This window comes from Mustela nigripes, chromosome 4 (assembly GCF_022355385.1).
Source record: "Mustela nigripes isolate SB6536 chromosome 4, MUSNIG.SB6536, whole genome shotgun sequence".
Classification (NCBI taxonomy): domain Eukaryota; kingdom Metazoa; phylum Chordata; class Mammalia; order Carnivora; family Mustelidae; genus Mustela; species Mustela nigripes.
Window position 1 is genome coordinate 93,229,163 of NC_081560.1, and position 11,513 is coordinate 93,240,675.

General features: G+C 60.2%; 1 protein-coding gene and 1 non-coding gene across 2 annotated transcripts in view; one reads left to right on the forward strand and one right to left on the reverse strand.

Moving 5' to 3' along the window:
- Nucleotides 1-2,550: 2,550 nt before the first annotated feature.
- On the reverse strand, nucleotides 2,551-2,682 carry LOC132017077 (small nucleolar RNA SNORA9). Its single transcript, XR_009404154.1, has one exon. It is a non-coding gene; the product is annotated as a small nucleolar RNA SNORA9 (small nucleolar RNA).
- Nucleotides 2,683-9,279: 6,597 nt separating this feature from the next.
- The window catches only part of CCM2 (CCM2 scaffold protein), a 46,197-nt gene continuing 43,963 nt past the window's right edge, over nucleotides 9,280-11,513 (forward strand). Inside the window, exon 1 of the mRNA XM_059397145.1 lies at nucleotides 9,280-9,379. Within this exon, the coding sequence (XP_059253128.1) occupies nucleotides 9,350-9,379 (30 nt within the window). The 5' untranslated portion in view covers nucleotides 9,280-9,349. The remainder of the gene's footprint in view (nucleotides 9,380-11,513) is intronic.

The following is an 11,513-nucleotide window of genomic DNA, read 5'->3' on the forward strand; positions in this document are numbered from 1 at the left end:
TCCCTCAGCCCCCGGCTTCAATGGAGAGGAACAACTCCGCCTGTGCGGTGAAACCTCAGCTTGATACAGTTTGCACGGCACTGGATGGCTTCTGGTTTTTTTCTGGTAGAAACATCCAGACCTTCTGAAGTTGGAGATTTGGCCCCTGGGTGGAGCTTGGCTTAAGGCACGGCCACCCTGTGATCTGGACCCTAAACGCAGTCTGCACGCTCAAGATCCAGGCCCATGCCTTTGTCCAGAGGCTGGGGCGACACGGCATGTCTTCTCTTCCTGTCTGTCTCCTGTCCTCTTGGGACAAACCCCTTGGGAGGATCTCTGCTGGGGGACTGAGGAGGGCAGGTCCACTGCATCTCAGGACATGTGGAACCACAGGCTGCTGCATGGAAGGGCCCCACAAGGGCACCGTGGAGGCCACCTCCCCCTCTTCCCATCAACCAGGTGTATGTGTGTCAGGGGTGCCAGGACATCAGGAATACACCGAATGTAGAAGTGTCCGGCTATGTGTGGACATGTTAATTCTCAAACGATGCCAACCGTGTGCACGCCCATGGCTGAGATGAGCCTCGCTCCCAGGTCCGACCCACACTGGGACCAAGGACAAGAGGCAGACGAGCCTGCCAAGACAGCAGAACCCATCCAGGATCCCCAGGGCAAGTGCCGGTAGCCAATCACCCACTCAGCACTTCATGAAGACTGGGCGGAAGGAGTCTGGCTACCACTCCCTTCATGGGCAGGGCGCCCGCTCCTCGTATCGAGCACATGGAAAGGACACAAGCCAGCCGCATCACCCACTGAGAAGGCTTTATTAACCGCCCCTCTGCCGCACACAAATGCACAGCAAGGATCTTCGTTTTGGAACCGGACAGTGCGGCACCCAAACCTGGGGGCAAAGAAACGTCCGTCGGATGTGCACACCAGGCCCCGAGCCGCCCACTCCCCAGCCTGGGCCTGACCCAGAAACGCCCCCTCACCTCCCTGCACGGGAGCCAGAGAGGAACATACCTGCTTAGAGAGACGGGTGCATGAGCGACCTTGTGGGGCATGTCCGTACGCAGGCCACACCCCAGGGTCCACTTCCTCAGGCACGAGGCAGCGGCACGTGCGGACAGCGTGAAGGCCGGCTGTGAACATGAGTGATCTGAGCACACAGCCAGGGACTAAATGCTGGTTGCACTGAGAGGCGGAAGGGGACTGAACCCGGAACCTCTCCTGACCCCACAGTGGGCGGAGTCTCTGTGATGGCACATGGCAGCAGCCTGACCTTCCCAGGCCAATACCCCACTGACCCAGCAGGGTCCCAGGGAAACGGTGGCAGGTTGGCTGCACCACAGAACCGCGGCTGCAGGAGTCCAGATACGAGACCACCGCTGGCCAAAACCAGTCCCGTGAGCTTGAAGCCAGTGAACCCTTCTGGGCCTCAATCGCTTGACTCAGGAGATGGGACGGGCTTGTGGAAATGAACAGACACAGGTGTCCAGAGCATACTTACTGCCGCAGATCCCAGATCAGCTCCGCCGACACGGACCAGGCCACCTCCTGGCACTCTCCACTGGGACCTGGGCACTCCAGTCGCTGGAGCAGTGGGGAAAAGCAGACGCCACGTGTCCTGTGCTGGCACAGGGACCCAGAGCAGAGCCTGCTGGGGTGGGGGAGCTGCCAGTCAGAAGCAGTGGTGGGTCTGACATCACCCCTGGCCCTCTGCCCCCTGGCTAGCAAGGTAGCCCCCCAGTTGCAGGGATGCTGGCAGGACACATGAGGCTCACTGATTAGACACAAAGACAGCCGATTCTTCCCACGGGGCAACAAAGGGGAGCCAGGGGGCAGCCAGCGCATGCGGTGGCCGTGGGGGGACAGGCAGGCCAGACCTCTCCCAGCAGAGACCAGGCCCTCTCTGGAGGGAGGCACTACCTGGTCCACCCTGAGGCCGTCTGCTGCTCCAGCATCCTTGAGAAGAGGGCTGGGGTTCAGCCAGCGCCCTGCTCCCAGGACCACAGACCCAGGAGCCTCAGGGACTGGCTTCCCAGTGCCGCCGGCAGGTTGCGGTGTTCAGTGTCTGCACCTGGACGGGAGAGGCAGACCGCACGTTTGCCAGAAGCCTCCACGTCTGAGGGAGATGTGATGTGACCCGCCACCCAGAAGAGCCCCCGAGCTTCTCCGCCCTGCCAGGAGCGTCCCGGCCCATCCCCCACGGGTAACACTCGCTCCCACCCAGGCAGATTGCCAAGGGAAACTCCCACCACCTACGCTTCCCACCCCCTCCCACCCCCTTCCGGATGCCCGACTCCCTCCGGGGCTGGCATCGGGGAAGGTGGCCTGGGGCGGCCGGCAGGGCGACCCTGGGCCCCTGTTCTGCACTGGACCCGAGACCACCTCACGGTGGTGCTCAAAAGTCGGAGCTGGGCGTTGAATGAAGGTTGAAGAGTGGACTCGGCAGGGGTGCTCGCTCGCTCTCCGGAGGACCCCCCCGCCGCAGCCCTGCAAGAAACCGAACTCAACCACCGACGCAGCTTCCTGCGACTGCAAGCGGCAGGAGGCCGGGCCCGGACAAGCGCCTGTCTGAAATTTCTATAACCTCGCTCTGGACGGAGCAGGGCAAGGCCTCAAACCGTTTCAGGATGCTCTGGCAAGCGCTGCAGGAATGCACAGGGTCACCGCAGACCCAAGCACGCTGGAGGCTTGCGGCGCAGGATCCGGGCTCTGTGCGCTCTTTCGGGGGGTGGCGGAGGGTGCGCGGGCGGAGGGCACGGGGTCCGGACGCCAGCTCGCTGGCTGGGGCAGCGCGGGACGGGATCCCCGGTCGGAGAGCGTTAGCGAGAGGACCGGACGGGAGCAGCGGCCTTCCGCGGGGCTCCGGCGACCCCGACACCCCGGGACAGAAACCCCTCAAGTCGCAAGCCCACGGGGCACCCGCCCGCCCAGCATTACCCAGAGCGGCCTCTCCCCGCAGTCCTCTCGGCGTGGAGGCCGCCGCTCCGCTTGCACTCTGCAGCCGCAGGCCGGGCGGGTTCAAGGGCCTCCCGCGACAGCCGGGGGCCGGGCACCCCCGCGAGAGGGGACAGCGGTCCGCCCACGCCGCGCTCGGCAGCCGCGCGACCCCATCCCCTCGCAGCCAGCCCGCACCCCGGCCGGACCTCATCCCGCTTCAGTCGGGAGCGTTGGCCGCCTGCATACACCGGCGTCCTCGGATGGCCTCGGATGTCCGCGGCCCCCTGAAGTTGGCCGCTGCTGGAGACACATGGCGCCGGCTCGTACACCCGCGCGCTGCGTCACCGCGCAGCCGCCGGAAGCCGGAAGCAGTGACGTCAGGCGAGGCGCGGGGCGCGGGTACGGCCGCGGGCCGAAGTCCTTTAACGGCTGTGGCGGGCCCGGGTTGAGAGCGGGATGCCGCGTCCTCCCGGTTCACATCGGGGCGCACGTCGCCCGGGCCTCCGCTGCACTGCCCTCTGCGGACCAGTGCGCGTCCCGGGAGGCCCCGCTGGCGCCCGGTGTCCCGACGACTTAAGGGCCCCCAGCCCGCCGTGGGGCTGGGTCCGCCGAGCCACGCAGGACGGCGAGGTCGCGCTCTGCCCTCGCATCTCTTCAGCGGGTTGCCCGGGATGCGCGCCACTTTCTGGTTTAATGAAAGTATCTTCTCTTCTGCCTCTGTGGAGAGGTCCTCTGGGTCGGGAGGAGATTTGGGTCTTAACTCGATCCCCACCCCCACCTCCACCCGCCGAGGAGGGCGCCAGGGAGGGTGCGGGTTGTTGGAGACAGAGCGAAGCGTGGTAGGGGGGCAGGTGTTCTCCGAGAGGGGTGGCAAGGGCACACGCCAGACTCTTGAACATCAGACTGGGAAGGCGAGGACTTGCTCTGTAGGTAAAGAAGCCGAGCAGTGCTTGAAGCTTGTTTTGCTCCTGCTAAATTCATCCATGCATCCTAATATACAAATCCCATTATGTATTTTACTAAATCTGTCGAGACCCGTTAGTAATATTCCTTCCGGATTGCTACCAGGAGAAGAACATTCAGCCGGAGGTTACCTAGGACTAGTTAGGCGCCAGGACTTGGAGCAGGTTGTTTGCCTTCCAACTCTCTGCCATGACATGAAGAGAACCGGGAAGGCACATGGTCGTGGATATAGAGGTGCAGGGTGTAGCTGTGATGGTCTACATGTGTGACCCAAAAGTTGGGCTCCCTGAGGACTGAAAGAAAAGCTTGTTTTCTAAAATGGTGATAAAATTCATTGGAGACGGCTAGATGCTCCATGGAAATCCCCCCCCCCCCCGGCAAGTAATAAGGGTGCCAAAATATTAAAAACCACATAATCAAAGCTCAGTTGCATAGTACAGGGAGGCTGCATGAGACTGACAGAGACCGACCTCTCAGCAGTTCTCAACCACCAGGCTGTCGGAAAGAACTTTCTCCAGATCCACATCTCAAAAGAATAACTCCCATTATTTTTCCAAGTCAACTGGGATGTCTGCCTGAAGAGAATATTAGCAATTTGGCTCTGGAAGGATACACAGAGAATTAGAGCCAAGGAGACGCCAAAGTACAGCTCATGGGGTCTCCCCCAGGAAGCTACAGAGCGTGGTTGTGCTTCTGGGGTTTGGTTGTTCATCATGTACAGGGCCTGAAACTCGAAGATAAAAAGTCATTGAGAATTCACCAGAAGTGATTGAAGAAATTGTTTTCTTCACTAAGCAAGCCAACTAGTTGGATTTACCATGGGCACAGCATGGTATGAAGTACTGCATGGCATGTGTCAAGAACAACCCAGAGACATCTAGTTAGTTATCTGCTGTTTTGTTCTCACAAGTGAGATAGTGGATGGGTGAGAGGGACAAGAAAGAAAACAAGTCTTCGCAGCCTTGGGAACAGGGAAAAGATTAACTAAAACCAAACAGCAACAACCCCACACCAATTAATGGGAATCTGGCCAGGATGTGAGCCTGGGAAAACCATCTTTGAGCGGCCAGTTGAAGATAAATCTTTTCAGTTGTTCAGGGCTTTCTTGAAAACTCCAGTCTAGTGAGAAGGCATCTGTCTGAGACCTTGTCTGGGTAACCTCAGTGCCCTCCCATCTTAGTCTCACGTGCCTATCATTTGTCTTGCTAGAGCTTCTTGGATGCAAAGAGGAATCCCACACAGTCTCTAAAGGACGAGTAGAGGAAATGTCATATCATGGCTAACTCTAGCGTCAGGACATGCAAAGAAAGTGCTCTGGGGCTGAAGGAGGGAAGAATTGTATCCAGAGATTTAGTGGAAGAGGTGATACTTGAGCTGGGTGGGAAAAAACCCAACAGCTAGGTCCAACAGGGACAAACCAGGCATCCAATAAAGTGGTTTATTAGCTTGCTGTAAAGAGAGAACCCTAGAAAAATCTGGGTTGCGTCTCATTGTGAGAGTAGAAAGAAAATTTTGTAAGCTTTGGGATTGCACTGAATACTTTTTAAAAATTAAAAAAAAAAAAGATTTTATTTGTCCACAATCAGGGGAAACAGCAGGCAGAGAGAGAAGTAGGCTTCTCAATGAGCAGGGAGCCTGATGCGGGACTTGATCCCAGCACCTGGGATCATGACCCAAGCTGAAGGCAGTTGGTGAACCAACTGAGCCAGCCAGGCATCCCTGAATAACTTTTTTTTTTTTTAAAGATTTTTTTTTTTAAAATTTATTTGACAGACAGACCACAAGTAGGCAGAGAGGCAGGCAGAGAGAGAGGAGGAAGCAGGCTCCCTGCGGAGCAGAGAGCCCGATGCGAGGCTCGATCCCAAGACCCTGGGATCATGACCTGAGCCGAAGGCAGAGGCTTTAACCACTGAGCCAGGCGCCCCATCCCTGAATAACTTTTTAAAAGATTATTTTATTTATTTATTTTAAAAAGATTTTATTTATTCATTTGACAGACATCGCAAGTAGGCAGAGAGGCAGGCAGAGAGAGGGGAGGAGAAGCAGGTTCCCCGCTGAGAAGAGAGCCTGATGTGGGGCTTGATCCCAGGACCCTGGGATCAAGACCTGAGCCAAAGGTAGAGGCTTTAACCCACTGAGTCACCCAGGTGCACCAGAGATTATTTTATTTTTAAAAAACATTTGTCAGAGTGCACAAGGAGGCGGGGGTGGTGTGTGGCAGGCAGAGCGAGAAGCAGGCTCCCCACTGAACGAGGAGTCCATTGTGGGACTTGATCCTAGGACCCTGGGAAGCCCAGGAGGCCAGCTGCTGGAATTCAGACCACTGTATCTAGGGATGGCCTGGGAAGCCGCACAGCACCCCGGCACAATCCACTGGATGGATGTGCCAGCACTCGGTCGATGCCCACTTTTGTTCCGCCTCAGCCCCATAGCCCCCAGCAGGGCACCCCTGAATCCCCCTTTTTCCGCCACGAAGTCTCTCCCCCACTGCCTGCCTTTGGGCCTCGGCCCATCCAAGGGATGCACTGTCTCCATTAGAGCAGCCTCTGCACAAATAGCCTTTGCTTATTCTCATTTGGTTGGTGCTCATTATTCTCCCAACCGATAGTATGGGGGCACAGAGAATTTCCGGGCTGGCGAGCACGTGGAGGTGCTGGTTGAGCAGCACACCTGGAGGGGCCCGGAAGCTCCATGTGCCCTTCCCTACACCTTGCCCTTGGCATCTCTTTCATCTGGATGTTTCCCTGTACCCTTTATCATGTCCTTTTAGGATGACTGGTGATCAGTGGGTAGACGCTTCTCCTGAGTTCTGTGAGCACTCTAGCAGGCTCATTGAACCCGAGGGAGGATCTTGGGAACCCCGATTCATAGCCAGTTAGTCAGAAGCACAGGTAACAGCTTGGACTTGCTGTTGGCATCTGAAGTGTGTGTGTGGGTTCTTGTGGGACCGAGCCCTCAACCTGTGGGATCCGATGCCATATCTGGGTAGATGGTGCCAGAGTGAGTTCAAGTGTGGGACACCCAGCTGATGTCACAGAATTGCTTGTTGTGGGGAAAGCCCTCACACATCTGAGTGCTGAGGGCAGGGCGCCTGGGTGGCTCAGTTGTTTAAGCCTCTGTCTTCGGCTCAGGTCATGATCTCAGGGTTGTGAGATCGAGTCCTGCACCGGGCTCCTTGCTCTGCAGGAAGCCTGCTTCTCCCTCTCCCTGCTACTCCCCCTGTTGTGCCCTCTCCCTCTGTCAAATGAGTAAGAAAGAATCCCCCCCCCCCCGCAAAAAAAGAAGGGTTGAGAGCACTTCTTTTGAGACAGAGGAGGAGGAGAGTGGGTTTTTCCCAAAACACAAGCTAATAGGAGTAGTGTTCTTGGCTGCATCGCCACCTGAGTGGGAGATGGGGATGGTCAGGCCTCTGTGCAGCGGTGGGAGACTAGGTATCAGTCTTGCGTTTGAAGGAGCAGAGAAGGTCCAGTGGAAGGTTTCACCTGCAGCCGCTTTATGTGCCAAAGGGGCTGGAATTCTTTGGGGCTGCTTGAGACTATCAACTAGGGTCCAATCAGGAGACAGAAACAGAGTACAGGAAAGGTTTAATATAAAGAATCGTTAAGTATCATAGGGGATGAGGGTCACAAGGGATTGCCTAATAAAAGAAAAGAAAATCCTGAAGATACGAGAAGCAGCTGCCATTCTGAAGGCTGAGAGAACGCTCCCAGGGAGGAAACCCCGTCATCCTCAGGGCTGAGATCCAGCTTCGTGGGAGAGAGCCTCGCCAGCTAACGGAGCCCACCGAAGGTGGAGAAGCGCCCGCAGGACTTGCTGGCTGTCCCTCTAGAGTGCAGGGAAAGCTGCTCAGGGCGCGCGGCCTTGCGGACGTGAGGAAGGCGCTCGCCGGAGCTGGAAGGAGCTGGAAGGAGTTGGGCTCGATGCGGGGAGGCGGGCGCCGAGGAGGCCTCTGACTTTGCAGGTGCCCGCCCAGGACCTCCCGGAGCCAGGCCGCAAAGCCCTTTCCTGCCGCGCCGCCTCCCAGCGGCCCCGTTGGCTCAGCGCTGCGGTGCCGGGTGAGCGCTCAGAGGGCCGGGCTCCATCGGGCGGTGCAGGAGCTAGTGCGCCGGGAGCCGGAGGTCACACGCTGCGCTCCGGCGCAGCAGCAGCGCCGGAAGACGGAAGCCGAGACGAGGACCGGTCCGCCGTCCAGCGGCCCGCAGGCTCTTACTGGCAGCGCGGCTGGTGGCGACACCGTGGCCAGTGGCCGCGGACTCCTGCCTGCAGCTGGCGGGCAGCCCTGCGGCCCGCGCGGGCTCCGCTGTGAAGGGGCGGTTGTCCCAGGCGCTGCTGAGGGGCCACGTGTGTTCGGGCAGAGCCCAGGCGTCGTTGTGCCCGCACCTCCGCCGTCCTCGGAGTCGGAGTGACGGGCGCTGGCGCGGGCAGGTCTCAGAAGGGGCCTCACGGGGGCCCCGGAACCGCCGGGCAAACCGAGAGACAGAAAGGAGTTTGGCTTTGCCCCGCAGGCCCCGCCCCGCCTACTGGCCACGCCCCTCCCCCAGCCGGTCCTCCCCGTCTTGCGGCCCCGTCCCTCCCCGCCCGGCCCTCTTCTCCCCACCGGCCCCGCCCCATCGCGTAGTCTCCGCCTCCTTCCTGCCAGCCCCGCCCTTTTCCCCATCCGGTCCCCCCTTTCCTGCCGGCCTAGCCCCTTCCCCACAGATCCCCCCTCACCTTCCCGCCAGCCCCGCCCCTTCCCGATAGCCCCCTTCTTCCCACCAGCGCTGCCTCTTCTCTTTTCCTGTCCTCCACCTTGCTGCCGCCCCGCCGCCCTGCCTCCCTGCTAGTCCCGCAGGCCCCGCCTTCCAGCCCTCCCCTCCCCACCCGCCAAGCCCTCACCTTACCCATAGCCCTTCCCGCGAGTCCGGCCCCCCCTCCCACTGGCCCCTCCCCACCGGCCACACCCCTCACCTTCTGGCTAGCCCCTCCCTCCATTTCCTGTAGGCCTGTGCGTGGCCTTCCCGAGCGCGAGGCAGGCCGGGAAGTTGACTGCCTTAAAGATGGCGGCAGAATTGAAAAGTTGGAGCCGGTCTTGCGGCCTTGACGGGCTGGAGACGGATCCGGGGCGGGGCAGGCGCGCTCTCGTCCTCTCTGAAGGGCGTGGGGCGGGGTTGGAGAGTGGCAGGCGCGATCCCGTGGCCGTGAGGGGGCGGGGCCAGGCGGGCGCGTTCCAGGCGGCCCTGAGGCATGGGGGCGGGGAGCGGGGCGGGGCGCGGGGCGGGGCCGCTCCTCGGCCCGGAAGTGCAGGGTGTGGGGTGCAGGGCACGGACGTCCCCTGGCGGCCGCGGCCGGAGAGTGCGGCCGCGCGGGCGGGAGGCACTGGAGCGGCGGCGGCGGCGGCCGCGGGGCCGGGCGAGCATGTAGCGGCCACGGGCGGCGCGGGGCTCCCGGGGCGGGCCGGGCCGCGGGGGCCGCTCGCGGCGACATGGAGGAGGAGGGCAAGAAGGGCAAGAAGGTGAGCGTGCGAGGGCGGGCGCTCCTGAGTCGGGCGGGGGTCGGGCTGGACCCCGGAGCGGGGCGGCGGGGCGGGCGCCGGGGGTGGACTGGGAGTTCCCCCGGGGTTGCGCTGACGGCCGGCCGGCGCTGGGAGTTGGGCGGTCCCACGGGGGGAGGTTAGATGTGAGGTCAGGCGTGGGACGGTCGGGGGCGCACACTCTTGGGGGTAGAGGGCGGCCGGCAGCCCGGGGTTCCCCAGGGGAGCCGCGCGCTCGGGCCCGGCGCTGGGCCGCGGGCGTCGGGCTCCGCGGATGGGCCGGGAGACGAACCCCGGGACAATGGAGTTAGGTGGTCCTCCGGTCGGGCCGCGCGGCGGGGGAGGAAGGAGCCACGCCTTTCCGCCCCTTCCGGCCAGTGGGTCCCCCAACCCCGGCTCTGCACATGGCTGGGCCGGCAGCGCAGGGCGCAGGGGCTGCGGAGGGGCCGGCCCGCCGCGGCGCCGGAAAGTTTCCAGGGCCGGCGTCTGGGAGACAATGGGGAGTCCGCCCCGTGCAGAGCGGGGCCGCTCGGTGCCTCGGGTTTCGTGGTGCCGCGCACACGCGCACGGTGCGCCTCCGGGCCGCCGCGCTCGGCCGCGCTCGGCTCTGCTCGACCCGCCGCGCCGCTCCGGGCACGCTCCGTCGGCGGCTGCATTTCGGACATAGTTCAGGGGACTCCTCGGTTTCTGTGGTCTTCCAAGATGTGGTCTTCCTTACCGGCCGGAGTGGCTGATAACGTCACTCTCGTTTCGGGAGACCGTCGTAGCTCGGCTGCCACTGAAGTGCAGAACGGTTTGAGCGCAATTTCTCTTTCAGGTAGAGCACTTAACGACGCGCTGGGTTTCGTTAGTGTGCGCTTCTGTGTGCAGATCTCAGACAGGCTTGGGTAGGTCCTCTGGTCGCACAGCCTGTGCTGGCCCGAGCCAGCTGAGGGCAGCGGACTCATCCCCTTGTTTCCCAAGATGCTCCACTCTTGAAAGGTTGTGCTTGAAATCTGTGTGGCCCCGGTGGCCCTCCACGGATCGGGGGGTGCTTTTCCCTCACTTTCTTTCCTCCTTGTTGTGTTATATCGGCAACGTGTTGTGTTATGTCTAATTAAAGTGTGGTACCAGCTGCAGATACCCAAGTCTGGAAAACAGCCCGAGAAAGTGATTCAGCCTGCAGGCGCTAGACAGCGGAGAGATGCTGCCCAACCTGAAGGGGAGAGCTGAGTTGAATGTTTCTGCCACAGCCGGTAGAAGGCTCCAGAAGAAAGTCACTCCACGGCCTCCTTCCCTGCTGCAGGCAGGTGGGCCAGGACCCGCACAGGAGATGGCCTGTCCCCAGCGCTCTGGGCTGCCAGCGTTGCTCCTGGCCCAGCGGGTCACCAGTCTTGGCCTCAAAGCATCTTCCACACTCAGACCAGGCGGGGCTGGCTGAGCAGGGTCCCTCCCCACGGAGGCTAACCTGGTTCTGTGATAAGAAGCATGGGATAGACTGACGGACTTCAGAGCCCTCTATGAGGTTTGGTAGAAACATTAGAATATTCAGCGACGTTGGGAGAGATGAAGAATCAGTGGGACATTCCTGAAATAGAAGTGAGAAGCCAGTGAAACTCAAGAATTTTTGAAGTGGGGGCCGTGTGAAGATTTAGGCCTAGAGAAGGTTAATGATGAATGTCATTGTGTCTGTTAGAGAAGATAATCACTTGTTACATGATTGCCTAACACAAGAGTTCTGTGTTTTCTCTGTATTAGGCCCCTGCCCTAGCTCATTTTCCCATAGGCAGGCCAGCAGACAGCTCTGGGGTGGGAATTCCTATTCAGGCCACAACTTAGCACACTTTCCTTCTTGCTCTTTGCCAGTCTCAAGCAGTCAGAGCCTTTCTGCTCTGCTTCTCCGTTTAGTGTGAGGTCACCACCAGCTCATGACCCTTGGTGCTTATGTTAACCAGATTGATCTATTTTATTTTATTTTTTTTTATTTTTTATTTTTTTTAAAGATTTTATTTATTTATTTGACAGAGAGAAATCACAAGTAGATGGAGAGGCAGGCAGAGAGAGAGAGAGGAGGAAGCAGGCTCCCCGCTGAGCAGAGAGCCCGATGCGGGACTCGATCCCAGGACCCTGAGATCAG